Raw genomic sequence first — 12,833 nt, forward strand, 5'->3', positions numbered from 1 at the left:
AGGACTCCAGGGGGACAGCCCTCTGATCTACCCTGTGGCCTCCCCTTGGAGGTGCAGGTTTCGCTGGGCACCTGCCGCCAGCTCCAGGCCCAAGTGGTCCTTCCGCAGACGTGGAGCCTGGAGTTCCAGGACCAGGGGCGCCCTTTCCCTGGCCAGATCCCCGGGCACTTCGGCATGAGATGGGTGGTCCTTTACCTGGTAAGGAGTTGCCAACGAGCTCCAGGTACTGGTCCACAGAGGTGAGGATTTTGTAGCCCGCACTGTTGATGACAGCTCGGGGTGGGACCTGCCGCTCATAAGCCTGAGGAGGGGGCAAGAGAGATGGTCCCTGGGGGTTACGAGGGGGGCCAAGCCCAAACCCCATCTCCAACTCTGGCTCCAGGGCTCCATTCAGTGTTGCCTCCTCAAGGCAGGGGGGAGGTAGGGGAGGGAGAAGGGGAGGAGGGGGAGAGAGCAAGAGGAGTCCGACCATCACAGCGACCAGAGGCAACCTGGTGTGGTGACCAGGACTCGTTTGACTCAGGCTCTGCACTCATCCTGGCTCCACTGAGTACCGCCCCTGTGATGCTGAGGATAAGCACCCCCTAGGCTGTAGTTTCCTCTTCTACAAAACCAGGGGAGCAACAGCTCCTGCTCACAGGGCCCGGCCAAGACCCAGTGAGTAATGCACACAAAACGTTTAGCACAGCACCTGGCACAGCAAGAGCAGGAAGCACTGCTGAGGCGGCTTCTTAGTATCACCACGGCCGCTCCCACTGCCTCTACGGTCAGCAGCCACCACTAGCTGCGTGTTCATCACATACCAGGCACAGGGCCCCACGTGCTTCACTTCACAGAGTTCCCATGATCCAGAGGTGGGGCCCATTCTTAGCCACAAATTCACATAGTTGGGAGGCAGCCCACCTAGGACGTGAACCTGGTCTGTCAGCCTCTAGAGCCCAGGGTCTCTGACCCTTAGGAACTGTCCACTAACTTCCTAGGTTCTGAGCACCACACAAGTGTTCTCCTTGGGAGGAAGTTAGGTCTGGGCACTGCTTTCTTACACCAGTGGGGAGAAAAAAATGGTTCTGATGTGGGAGCTCATACAGCATGGCTGCCATGCTGCACCCTGCCACTAGGTGTCACTATTCAGCACTTTTTTTTTTTTTTTTTTAGGGCCACACCTGCGGCAGATGGAGGTACCCAGGCCAGGGGTTGAATCAGAGCTGTAGCCTCCAGCCTACGCCACAGCAACTCAGGATCTGAGCCACATCTGCGACCTACACTACAGCTCACGGTCATGCCAGATCCTTAACCCACTGAGCAAGGCTGGGGATCGAACCTATGTCCTCATGGATACTAGTCGGGTCTGTTACCCCTGAGCCACGAGGGGAACTCCTCAGCACACTTCATGAGGGGTTGGCACCTCCACCACCATGATTTTCCACAGCAGCAACAGCACCCTGGCACGTGTTAGAAAAACAGATTCCTAACTCTACTCCAGATGTGAATCAAACTCGGGGCGGGGAGCTCCTGCTTCTTAACGAGCCCTCCAGGTGATCTTGGTGCTTGAGAAGCACTGCCCTGGGGCCTTAGATGACTTCTGACTCTGCTCATGTTACTGTAACAGGGATTTGCCTCCAAACACAGGGCACTGAAGCCTGTCCTTTGGCTGCTCTGGAGAACTGTTTGGTCGAAAAATTGGGGTCTGTGGCTCAACCAGGTGGGCTTCACCAAGGGCCCGAAAAGCAAAGGAACAATCAAAGGACATAGCCTCCCATTGCAGGGCAGGGGGTTGCGGGGGAGCCAGTAAGGAAAGAGATAGGACCGCCACCCAGGGGTCATCTGAGTGGGGACTGGCCAGCGTGCTGTGGCTACTGAGGAGCGAGGGAGGGGGCTGGGCGGAGGAGAGCCCTGGAAACGGAGCCATCTCGAGGGACCTGGGGTGGGCGGGGGTCCATGATGAGCTGCTTACAGAGCGAGAGGCAGAGTGAAGGGTGACCCCAGAGAGCTGGGTGTCAGGATGGATGAAATGCCACTTAGAAGGAAGGTTTGGGGAGGCAGGAAGGGGGTCGGGGAAGGTGCTGAGATTCTGTTTTGGGCCCTGGCACCCGCCAAGGGAGGGCGGAGGTGTGGAGTCTTAGATTTAGGGGCCGGGGGACCGGGGGAAGAAGCAACCTGCCGGGCCCAGGAGGAGCTGGAGGCTCCGTGCGGCCGGGCCGGGGGCCTCACCACTTTGTTCTCGTACAGCACCAGCCCGTAGTTGTGGGGCACGAGGCTGAAGCGGTTCCTCCACTTCTTGTTGTCCTCCTGGTACTGGAAGAGGTTCCCCGAGAAGATGATGCGTTCCTCCAGCGGCACCTGTGAGAGGGGAGGGCCAGGGATGAGGCCCAGAGTGCGAGTGGGGGGTCCTCCGAGGAGGTGAAGCCTGGGCGCTCACCCCCTGCTGGGCACACCCCACCCCCACCTCAGCGAGCCCCCTCACCCACCTCCGAGGCAGGGCGGCATCTCACCCCTCGGGCAGATGAGGAAAGTGAGGCTCGGGCAGCGAAGGGGGTCCAGGTAGGGCAGGGTTGCCGGCATGTGCACCCAGGCCCAGCACCACAACACGGGACTCAGACAGGACCCCACTCGGTCCTGGCCCCAGGCAAACAGGGAGCCCAAGCCACGCTGCTCCCCCATCCACCCCCACTGCGGCGTGGGTGGTCGCTCCAGCCGGAGGGGACATGTCCACGACCCAGGACTGGGAAGACCCCAGCACCTGAGCACTTCTCTTCCCAGCTCAGTCTGGAGGGTTCCCACTGGACCTGCAGCCCAGACCTTCCTGCAAAGCCCTCGCTTCGACGCTCCCTCTGACTCAGTGTGACTGTCACAGCACCTCTCTGGGCCTCAGTTTCCTCATCTGTACAAAGGGAGCAGTGACGGCACGGACCTCACCAATGTCATCTTGAGCAAAGGGGACACCGCTGGCACCTGGCAGGCAGCACGAGACTCGGGGGCCCCACGACCACGACCCACTCTGGCGCTCCTGTCCGTCAGTCTCCGGCTCCTTGGACTGACTTATTTCGGGAAGGGGAGGGGGTGGCCGTGCCTGAGAGCGTGCTTCCTGAGCAGACAGCACCAGGAAGCTTCAGGAAGGAGATGCCAAGGCCACGAGGGAGCAGACTTACTCCTGGACGGGAGGAAGCCGGGGGGTCAAGCTCCTGTTTCTCAGCAGCTTCTAACTGTCCTACAACAAATAGGGTGGCTTTTGCAAAAAGAAACACGTCTCATATGTAATAAAGGGAGGAGGGATTATTTTAGTGGTGCCCGACCCTTCCAAGCTTCCTGCCTGGCTTCTGGGTCTGCAGGGCAGCAGGAGGCAGAGGTGGGCGGCCCCTCCCAAGACTCCCCCACCCCCACCCCTCAGCTCTGTCTCCTCACCACAGCCTCCCGCCACTCTTCAAGGGGAAATGCCAAAACATTCTTGGAAAATGAGGGCCTATTGTGCTCAAACAATGAGACCCGAAGACTGCTTCCTACCCGGGGATAAAAATATTTACAGGAAAAGAAAATGGTTCCCCTACCAGGAGCCCCCCTCCCACCCCCAGTGGGCTTTGCCCAAGTCACAGAGCTGGGCTCCGTGGTCTATATTTAGACTGGGGCCTACTCTCAACCCAACTCTTGAATCCCTGGCCCTTCTAGAAAGAAAGCAGAGCTCTCACTACGCCCTGGTCAGACCCTCGCTGCCCCCAGGCCCCCGGGTCTGTGGCCGCCCCTCTGTCTAGAGCCCGAGCCCAGGGCCCAGGCAGGCCTTCCCGGGGGGAAGGCCCCCCAAGTCCACCCCCAGGCCCTGGAAGAGGCCCGCAACGGGTGGCTGGTTGTGGGTTTGGGTTTTATTTTTAAGGCTTTCAAACGGCAGAGTCGTATTTCCACTGGAAGCCCTGCAGGAAATGAAACGGAACCCGACAGCCCAGGCCAAATATTTTGGACTCTGCAAAGCTCTCGGATGCCCCGACCGGCCTCTTGGGTGGGAGGCGAATGGCTGGAGCGCGGGGCCCCGGGGCTCCCGTCCCGGCTCCACCGGCCGCCCCACTGGAGCCCAGACAAGCGACTCCCTCTCCATGCCTCGGCGTCCACCCCTGTGACAAGGACATGCTCTCAACCCCTCGGAGCAGTGTCAAGACGGCTGGAGGACCAGCGCCCACGCCACAGGATGGCTGTTTTCCCTAGTTCTTACTTTCAACTAATACAGTTGTATTATTATTTCTAATAAAAAACAAAGGATGTATCATGATTGTTATTTCTGTCATATTATTATCACGATGTAACCTCACGAGAGCTAGTTTCCTGAGTGGCAAGATGGGACCAAAAATCCCTCCTTCTCAGGGACTGCGGGTGATTTCATCTTGCGCTTCTCGCTTACATGCAACTTCGGTTTTCCCACCATGAATCCTCACCCTCAACCCCTGTGAGTGGGTTTTTTTTGTGTGTGTGTGTGTTTTTTTTTTTAAAGACTTTTTAGGGCTGCATCCGCAGCATATGGAGGTTCCCAGGCTAGGAGTCAAATCAGAGCTATAGCCAGAGCCACGACAAGGTGGGATCCGAGCCGCATCTGCCTACACCACAGCTCACGGCAATGCTGGATCCTTAACCCACTGAGTGAGGCCAGGGATCAAACCTGCATCCGCATGGATACTAATTGGGTTCATTAACCACTGGGCCAGGACGGGAACCCCTCACCCTTGTGAGCGTTAAAGGGGCGTCTCATGCGGAGAGAAGGCTGGGTGCTGTCAGGCGACCCCACTTCCATCCTCGGTGACGGGGACCAGGCTGCCTGTCACATTTCCCTCCACACAGCGGAGCTGCCACCGGCAGCAGCTCACCTGCACTGGGTCCACGGCCGTCTTTCCTATCATCTTTCCTATGTGCCCCTGCCAGACACCCAGCCAGGCCACACCTGCCCTCTGTTGTCACGAGGTCGGGAGGTTGCCATGACACCAGGAGACCTGACCGCCTCTTCTGGGCCCCACGTCAAAGAGACATGAGATCCTCCGAGAGGCTCTGACACACAGCCCTGACCTGCCTTCCAACCCAGGCAGGCTGGGGGTCACAGCAGAAGGAGCCTTGGAAGAGGAATCTGGAAGCTGGCTCGAGTCCCCGCCTGTGCCATCCTGGGCAAGCCGTTTAAAGGCTCGGCTCCAGGCCTTTGCATGTGCCACAGCCTCGGTCCGATGGTCCTTCTCCCATCTGGCCTTCAGCTGAGATGGCCCTTCTTCCGGGAAGCCCTCCTGGGCCACCCGGACCAGTCAGGCCCCACTGTCTGAGTTCACCCCAGCATCTCCCTCAGGGCGCCCACGTCCCTGTGTAAGGGGCTGTGTACTGTCTCCCCGAGTGTCTGGGGGCAGCAGGGGCAGTGTGGCTCCAGGACCTGACCCCTCACAGTCATGTCTGGAGAAGGAGCCTGTGTCTCAGGGAAATCCCTGAGTCTCAGCAGCCGCTCCCTGACCTCTGACCCCATGCCTCCAGCTGTTCCTCCTGCTGAGGAGACAAAGGGCAGCAAATCCTCAAAGCGGGGTCAAGTGATGCCAGCTCCCACTCCTTCGGTCCCATGATAAACAGGCACATTTTGGGTGACTTGGTTTTGGGGGAGGGGGAGGGGTGGAATGAAAAAACTCCCTGTGTGGGGCCTGCACAGGCTCTTCTTTCTGCTCTGTCCCCTCCCCTGTCACCCCCTGCTGCAAACCAACACCCCTACCCACACCAGTCCCCCTTCCTGAGAGACCTCCCCAATAATCCAAATCCCACCAGCCTTCGAGGCCCCATGAACACCCCCCCACACACAAAGCTTCCCTGATGCCCCTACCATGATAACTCTGCTCTCTGAAGAGAAGACAGAAAAACTGAGGCTCAGCAAGGCAGAGCCACCGTGCCCGAGGTCCCCCAGCAGGTGGGGACTCGGAGCCCCTCAGTAATCCCACCTGCTCCCCCTTCCCACTTATCAGCTCACTGCATCATCAGCACAGCCCCACGCTGGAGGTACCCCTTCGGCAGACGAGGAGAGAGCCTTGAGGAAGTGAGGGGCCATCAGGAGCACAGGGCACTGTCCCCAGCCCAGAGGAAGCCAGCAGGGCTGGGTAGGGAGGTTGTGGCAAGGTGGGCAGCTTCACAGCCCACCAATCACGGGACTCAGACATGGGTGACCTGGTTCAGACACCACTTCCAGAGGGACCAGCTCAGCCAGCCTGATCCCCAGGGAGAAGCTGGTGGGCGCTCTGCCCAGGTGCCACCAACCAGGAGTAAGTAGCCCCTGGGGCACCACTGGGCCACCCTGCAGAGGATAAGAGCCAGCACCCTTCCTCTCATCACCCCTCCCTCTGCCACCTGCCTGGCCATCCGGGGGGGTGGGGAGCAGAGGACAAAGGTCACTGGAAGGGAATGACCCCAGCCCTGGGACATGTGATGCCCTCACAGAAGGCTTCCCTGGGCTGACACAGGGCCCCCTGCACCACCCCCCAGAGGGACAAGGGCTGGCCTCTCACCTCAAGTGCTCAAATCCTGGCCTGGTGGCTTCCAGCCGGACACCCAGAGGCCCACGTATGCTTCTGGCTGTTCGTCACCTCCTCGCCCCCAGCCCCACGCCACAGCCAACCAGGATCCCCTCCCCAGGAGGCTCTGCTCGCCTCCCCCGGCCCATGCCGACCCCCAGGCTGGAGCCAGGCAGCTTCCAGTCCTCGCTGGACAAATATTTACTGTGCAAACATAATCCTACTACTGACAACAGGATAATGACAAGGCCGCTGAGGATGACAGTGTCCGCCAGCCCTGCCAAGCACCTGCCCAGCCCCAGCACCCCAGTGACAAATCTTTAGGCCTCACGACCACCCACCTAGTGTGGGAGGTGTGCTCATCCCAGTTCACAGATGCGTGAACCGCGGCGAGGTAACTAGCTCGCGGGCGCAGGGACTGCAGGAGGGGGAGCTGGCCTGGGACCCAGGCCCGTCGTCGAGGTGACTCAGAGCCTCAGCTCCAATGATGGAGGGGCTGGGCCGGGGGAGTCGCCCAGCACCAGCTCCTTGGCCTGTTCAGAGTGTGGCCCTTAGAGCCATCGCCGCAAGAGCGGGAAACCGAGGCCCAGGGCCCGCCCGGCACCCGACCCGGCACCTCTCACCTTGCGCCAGAGCAGCTGGGCCTGCGGCGCCCCGGTGCCCTCGATCTCGTGGCGCATGCTGTTGAAGAGGGCCACGCCGTACTGGTCCTCGTAGAAACGAAGGAACTCCGTCAGGATCTTCCCGGTTTTCTCTGAAAGGGAGAGACAGACAGGCCGTGAGGGTGGCCACGTGGGGCCCTTCCAGGCGGCAACCCTGTCCCCGATTCCAGCTTGTGAAGTTGTTTCTGCGCACACCCGGGGGAGCCGCCAGGCAGGAAAAGGGGGCAATGACCTTGACCGAGGACCCACCAAAGAGAAGACACGAGAAACCCACAGGCACGTGAAACGATGCCCGGCCTCGCCCGCCAGCCAACAAACACAAACAGAGGCGAGATGTGTCGTTCCCATCGTGGCGCAGCGGAAATGAGCACGACTGGGAACTATGAGGTTTGTGGGTTCGATCCCTGGCCTCGCTCAGTGGGTTAAGGATCCGGTGTTGCCATGAGCTGTGGTGTAGGTCACAGGTGTGGCTCGGATCTGGCATTGCTGTGGCTCTGGCGTAGGCCGGAGGCTACAGCTCCGATTGGACCCCTAGCCTGGAAACCTCCATATGCTGCGGGTGTGGCCCTAAAAAGACAAAAACAAACAAACAAACAAAAAGAAGTGAGATATCATTTTCCCTTGGTTGGACCAGCCAGGATGCAGAAAACAGACATCTTAACCAGAGCAAGGGGGTGGGAAGCTGGGATGGCCTTCTTTGTGGGGGGCACTGTGGCTGTGTGCCTGGTTCTCCGATGCTGCACTTGCTCCTCTAGGGATCCAGCCCACAGAACCCGTGCAGGAACGGCAGGCACCTACACGCCAGAACCCAGCCAACTGCACATGTGAGGGGTGACTCCAGACCTAGCAGTTCAGCCAGGACAGTCAGAAGATGAGGGTCCGAGGCTCACGTACCACCAAAGGGAAGCTGTCTGCCCTCTGTCATGCAACCAGAAGCGAGCTACAGAATCCCACGTTGAATAGCACCCCGTGTCAAATCATTCCTGTGTGTGCCCATGAGTCATTCAGGCTTGGAGGCTTCAAGGAAGGGGCCCCCAGAAGGCAGCCCTCCAGGCTGTTTAGGGCGGCATATCTGGGTGTGGGAACGAGGAATACAGAGCAATTTTCTTTGGCTGCTTTACTCACCTGCATAGAATTTGTTTTTTTGGTTTTGGTTTTTTTTTAAGGGCTGCACCTGTGGCATACGGAGGTTCCTGGGCTAGAAGTCAAACTGGAGCTACAGCAGCAGGCCTACACCACAGCCACAGCAATGCCGGATCCTTAACCCACTGAGCAAGGCCTGGGATCGATCCCACACCCTCATGGAGACTAGGTGAGTTCTTAATCCCCTGAGTCTCAACAGGAACTCTATCACCTGTGTAGCATTTGAATCATTTTATGCGCATGATTCTTTTCACAATAAAAAACAAACATTCTAGGAGTTCCCTGGTGGCCAAGAAGTTAAGGACTCAGTGTTGTCACTGCTGGGGCACAGCTTCAATCCCTGGCCCCAGAACTTCTGCATGCCGCGGGCGTGACCAAAGAAATTCTAAAATGAATTCATTTAGCAAGTTAACAACCACTCTGCTTTCACTGGCTGTTTGCTTTTCTCTTCTGCTAAAGCAGTGTCTGAAGAGTAAAAGGGAGCCCTGTGGCGCCAGAGCAGGCCCAGCCGACGTCAGACGCTCGGTGTCTGTGCCGCCTCAGCATCTGCATTTACAGATGAAGAAACTGAGGTCCAGACCCACGGGGTGGGTGGTGGGGAGGCTTCTCCTGGGGCCGCCTTGAGACTTCTTGGTCGCGAGTAGCTGTAACCTGAGTCCTGACCTGGGGTCTGCGCTGGCCCACTGTCCAGGAGCCCGCTCTGGGTCTGGACTCGGTAATGGACAGGCCCTGCCACCTCGGACAGGCTTGGATTCCGGGTTCCAAAGACCTGGTCCTTTCTCAAAGAAGAAGGGACTGATGTGATGCCATCCTGCCCAGGGCTGGTGTCTGGAGAGAAGGCACCCAGCTAGGACAGCATTTCATCCCATCCTCTCAACGGTTCTATGGGGTATAGGGTGCGTTATCCCCACTGTACAGAGGAGGACACTGAGGCTCAGAGAGGTTAAGCCACTCACACAAGGTCACACAGCTAGTGGGTGGTACAGCTGGAATGCAGTCCGGAGACCCAGCCAGGAGGTGGCGGCCGGGAGGAAGGTTTAGAGCATGTGCTGCACCCCACACCCAGGATCTCAGGCGGGGCCACTCCCTCCACTCCTTCCAGTGACAGCTCAGCCTGTGGGTCCCTTCTCCACAGGCCTGGGCTCCCCTTTCCTGGAATGAGCTTGCGCCTATTCAGAGTCTGTTTTAGGGGGAGGAAGGGGAGAACAAATGAGGAATTTGCTTTGAATGCCTATTTTTTAAAAACCATAAACAACCAGAACTCTCTCAAAGGCCACGGGAACTGTTTTGAAAAATGATGAGGCAGGACGGCGCGGGGGTGCGGGGTGGGAGGGGGGGCTATGGGGTAACAAATTGGAGCCAAATAGAGAAAATAAGACGGTGGACCACAATTCTATTGATAACACATCAACTCCTCCCATAATCAGTGTTAACCCAAGCCGGTGAGTGGGCAAGTTTTACAGCTATGACCCCAAAGAATCTTCGAGAAAACCCTAGGGAGTCAGTGCTGCTGTTTTCCCATTTTAGGGATGAGGAAGCTTGCAGACCCAGGACTGGAGAGGGAGGGTCAGCCTCCAGGTCAGGGTTTTGTCCCAACTCTGCGTCCAACAGCAGGACACCCACCGGGTACTACTCTCCCAGCACGCAGATGGGCAGGCTTGGCCCTCGGATCTCCAGGGGCCTTCAGCCACGGCTCTAGGATGCCTGACTCGGCCCTGGGGCACCAGCCTCAGACACAGCATTATTTCCAGGAAGGCCAGAATCTGCCCTGACTCTCTGGGATCCAGGCCCAGGAGGAAGCTGCCATCCTGTGTCAGGACCCGAACCCAAGACCACCCAACTCACAACAGCTCTCAGCTGCCGGGTCAGCAAAGCCCAGACCTCACAGCCAGGCAGGGAGTGGCCGGGTGTAGAAGGCCCCGGGGCTGGGCCAGGGAAGAAGGAAGGGGGAGGTCCAGCCAGGAGAAGGGCCATGCATCACCCATCAAGGGCACCAAGGCACACCTCGGGTGGGACCCTGGGAAGCCAGAGGCGGTGAGGATGTGAAAAACAGAACGGGGTGACCCAGACGGAGCCAGAGGGTGATGGTGCGGCTGGCAGGCATGAAGCATCAGGCATGAGAGGGCAGCGTGGGCAGCAAGAAGGAAATTCATTCTAGGCCTCTCACACTGGGATGCAGACAAGTTACCCACACGAAACTGTGGGACCAGAGGCCAGGAGTGGAGGGAAGGAGGGGTGCAAGAGAAGCTACCTGGGAGAGGGGAGAGAGAGGGTATGGGCAGAAATGGGGGTGCCTCACTCAAAGGAGTAGGAAAAGAGGAGGCAGCCCCAAGGGCCCTGCACCCCCAAACAGATCACAGCAGCCCTGGCCACCCAAACTCGAGAACTACATAGACCTGGATCTATTTTCAGATCAACTTTTTGCTCCCTGAGATTCTAGAAAACAAACAGATCGGAGAGTGTTAGGTGTCTAACTGCCCAAACGTGGGAGCCGGGCGGATTGGGACAGGGGGGGCTGAGCGTGAACCCCGGGAGGGTGGGCCTGGCAAGGGCTGGGCCAGGGGGCTGCCCACCTCCCCCCGCCCCACAGGACTGTGGCTGCTGCAGGGCAAGAGGTCAGGGACCCAGAGGAGGGTCCCGGGCTGGGCCAGAGAACGGGGTCCGCTCAGCTGAGGTTTGGCAGCAGAGGGAGCCCTGGAAGGGGAAGACCCCGGGGGGGATGGGCTGCGGGATGGCTTCTTGGCAGCCCCCGGGCACATTCTTGAGAGGCATCCTAAGGCAACTTGGGAGGTTGCTGAGTACAGAGAAGTGCCAGGAAGGCAAGGACGAGGACCGGGGCGGGGTGGGGATAGGTGTCAGGGCTGGGAAGGCAGCAGAGAGGCGGGTGGGGGAGGGGGTCCCCTCCAGGAACAAAGGGCTCCCAGGGGAGAAGTCCCGAACAGGGTCCCCCAGCAGCCTCTCTGGCAGGAGGATGCAAGCAGGCACCCCGGCCCTGGAGAAGGCCTCCCCGGAGGGCAGGACCTCCACGATCCTCCTGCCTGCGAAGCTGAGCGGCAGGCACCCAGGGCCCCTGCAGCCCCCTCCCTGCAAGGCCTGCTCAGCACCCCACTCTCTGCACCCTGCTTATAATTCAAATCCCCCCCTACCCTGCCGCAGCGCCCCCGCTCGGGTGTCTGCGGGTGGTCCCCGACACCTCAGGCATCCTTCTCTGCTCCACACCTAACCCTAACCCCGCCAGCTCACCCTTTCCTCCCACTTCTGGAGACGTCACCTGCCACCCCAGAGGGGACTGTGAGCCAGAGAGGGTGAGGCGCTCGCCTGAGGATGCACAGCTAGACAGAGGCAGTTGGGGTTCGAACCACAGCCCACTGAGCCCCTCCTGATCCTAGCTCTGACCCCACCAGACCTCCGTCCCCGCCGAGGGCAGAGGGGAAGCAGGCTGCAGTCCATCTCCAGAGGCAGGGCCCACCCCAGCGGGGGCGGGGGGGCGGTCCCAGGCCCCAGGAATGGGGTGCTGGGGGGAGACCCTGGCTAGCTCGCTGGGAGCTACTGAGGCTGGGGTGGAGCAGTCTGAGGGCGTGAGCTGGCCTCACCCACATTTTCTCATACATCCTCCCTCCTTCCTGGCACAGACTCAGCCCCAGGTGCTGTCAGATGAAAAGGTACCAGGGTGGGGGCAGTAGGGACAGAGCCTGTCCGCCAGCCCAGCTCTGAAGACCTCAGCTCTGCAAGCAGCCGAGCTCTCCCGCCCAGAGCTCCAGGTTGCTCACCTCTAAAATGGGGGTAACCAAATCCATCCACAGTGCTCCCACCTGACATGCGCAGTTCAGGATCCCCATAAATGTTACCATTGATGATACTCAAGAGTCCCTGTCGTGGCTCAGCGGAAACAAATCCGACTAGCATCCCTGAGGACGGAGGTTTGATCCCCGGCCTCGCCCAGTGGGTTAAGGATCCGGCGTTGCCGTGAGCTGTGGCGTAGGTCGCAGACTCAAGGTTTGGATCCTGCGTCGCTGTGGCTGTGGTGTAGGCCCCTAGCCTGGGAACCTCCCTAGGCTACAGGTGCGGGCCTAAAAAAATAATAATGATGATTGTGCTCAGCGAATAACAGCAATAGTTAGAGAAAGTTTTATTTGCAAGAATAACTTTTGCAGTTAGAAAAAATCCAATAAAGACTTAAAAAAAAAAAAAGAACCAGGAAAAGAATCACAAAATAATAATAACGATAAGGATCAGTAGGCCTTCGACAAAGATCAGACAAAGGGAGAGCCCTCCCTCCAGCACCGGCAAGTTGGGGCGGCAGCGGGGGGGTGCTGGGAACACCAGGCCACGTGCAAGGAACACGAGGAACCCAGGTTCCCACAGGACCTTGGCAGGGCTCCCCTGGCATCACCTGCGGCCTCTGCAAGAGCCCGGAGCCCATCGCTGGCCCCACTCGTGCCCTCTGCCAGCACATCCCGCGGCATTAGGAGGTAAGCTCACCCCACTCAGACCCAGGGCCTGACACACACCCGGAGCCGTC

The 12,833-nt window shown here is 59.2% G+C and overlaps 1 protein-coding gene across 5 annotated transcripts in view; it reads right to left on the minus strand.

Moving 5' to 3' along the window:
* The window catches only part of NIBAN2 (niban apoptosis regulator 2), a 55,711-nt gene that overhangs the window by 13,505 nt on the left and 29,373 nt on the right, over positions 1–12,833 (minus strand). For 4 of the 5 annotated variants that reach the window (XR_014827868.1, XR_014827853.1, XM_021069245.2 and 1 more), the window contains exons 2-4: positions 7,130–7,260; positions 2,212–2,340; positions 196–301 (exon numbers count right to left, since the gene is read on the minus strand). Coding sequence is in view for 2 of the 5 variants with exons in the window: in XM_021069245.2 (XP_020924904.1) it covers positions 196–301; positions 2,212–2,340; positions 7,130–7,260 (366 nt within the window). In the remaining 3 variants the exon portion in view is untranslated. Of the gene's footprint in view, positions 1–195; positions 302–2,211; positions 2,341–2,911; positions 3,336–7,129; positions 7,261–12,833 lie in introns of those variants that run through there. The other variant, XM_084996867.1, reaches the window with a different exon arrangement.

The sequence above is a fragment of the Sus scrofa genome, chromosome 1 (assembly GCF_054392235.1).
Source record: "Sus scrofa isolate SSC_HxYL_T2T_F1_AM1 chromosome 1, Sscrofa_HxYL_maternal_Yorkshire_Landrace_v2.0, whole genome shotgun sequence".
Classification (NCBI taxonomy): domain Eukaryota; kingdom Metazoa; phylum Chordata; class Mammalia; order Artiodactyla; family Suidae; genus Sus; species Sus scrofa.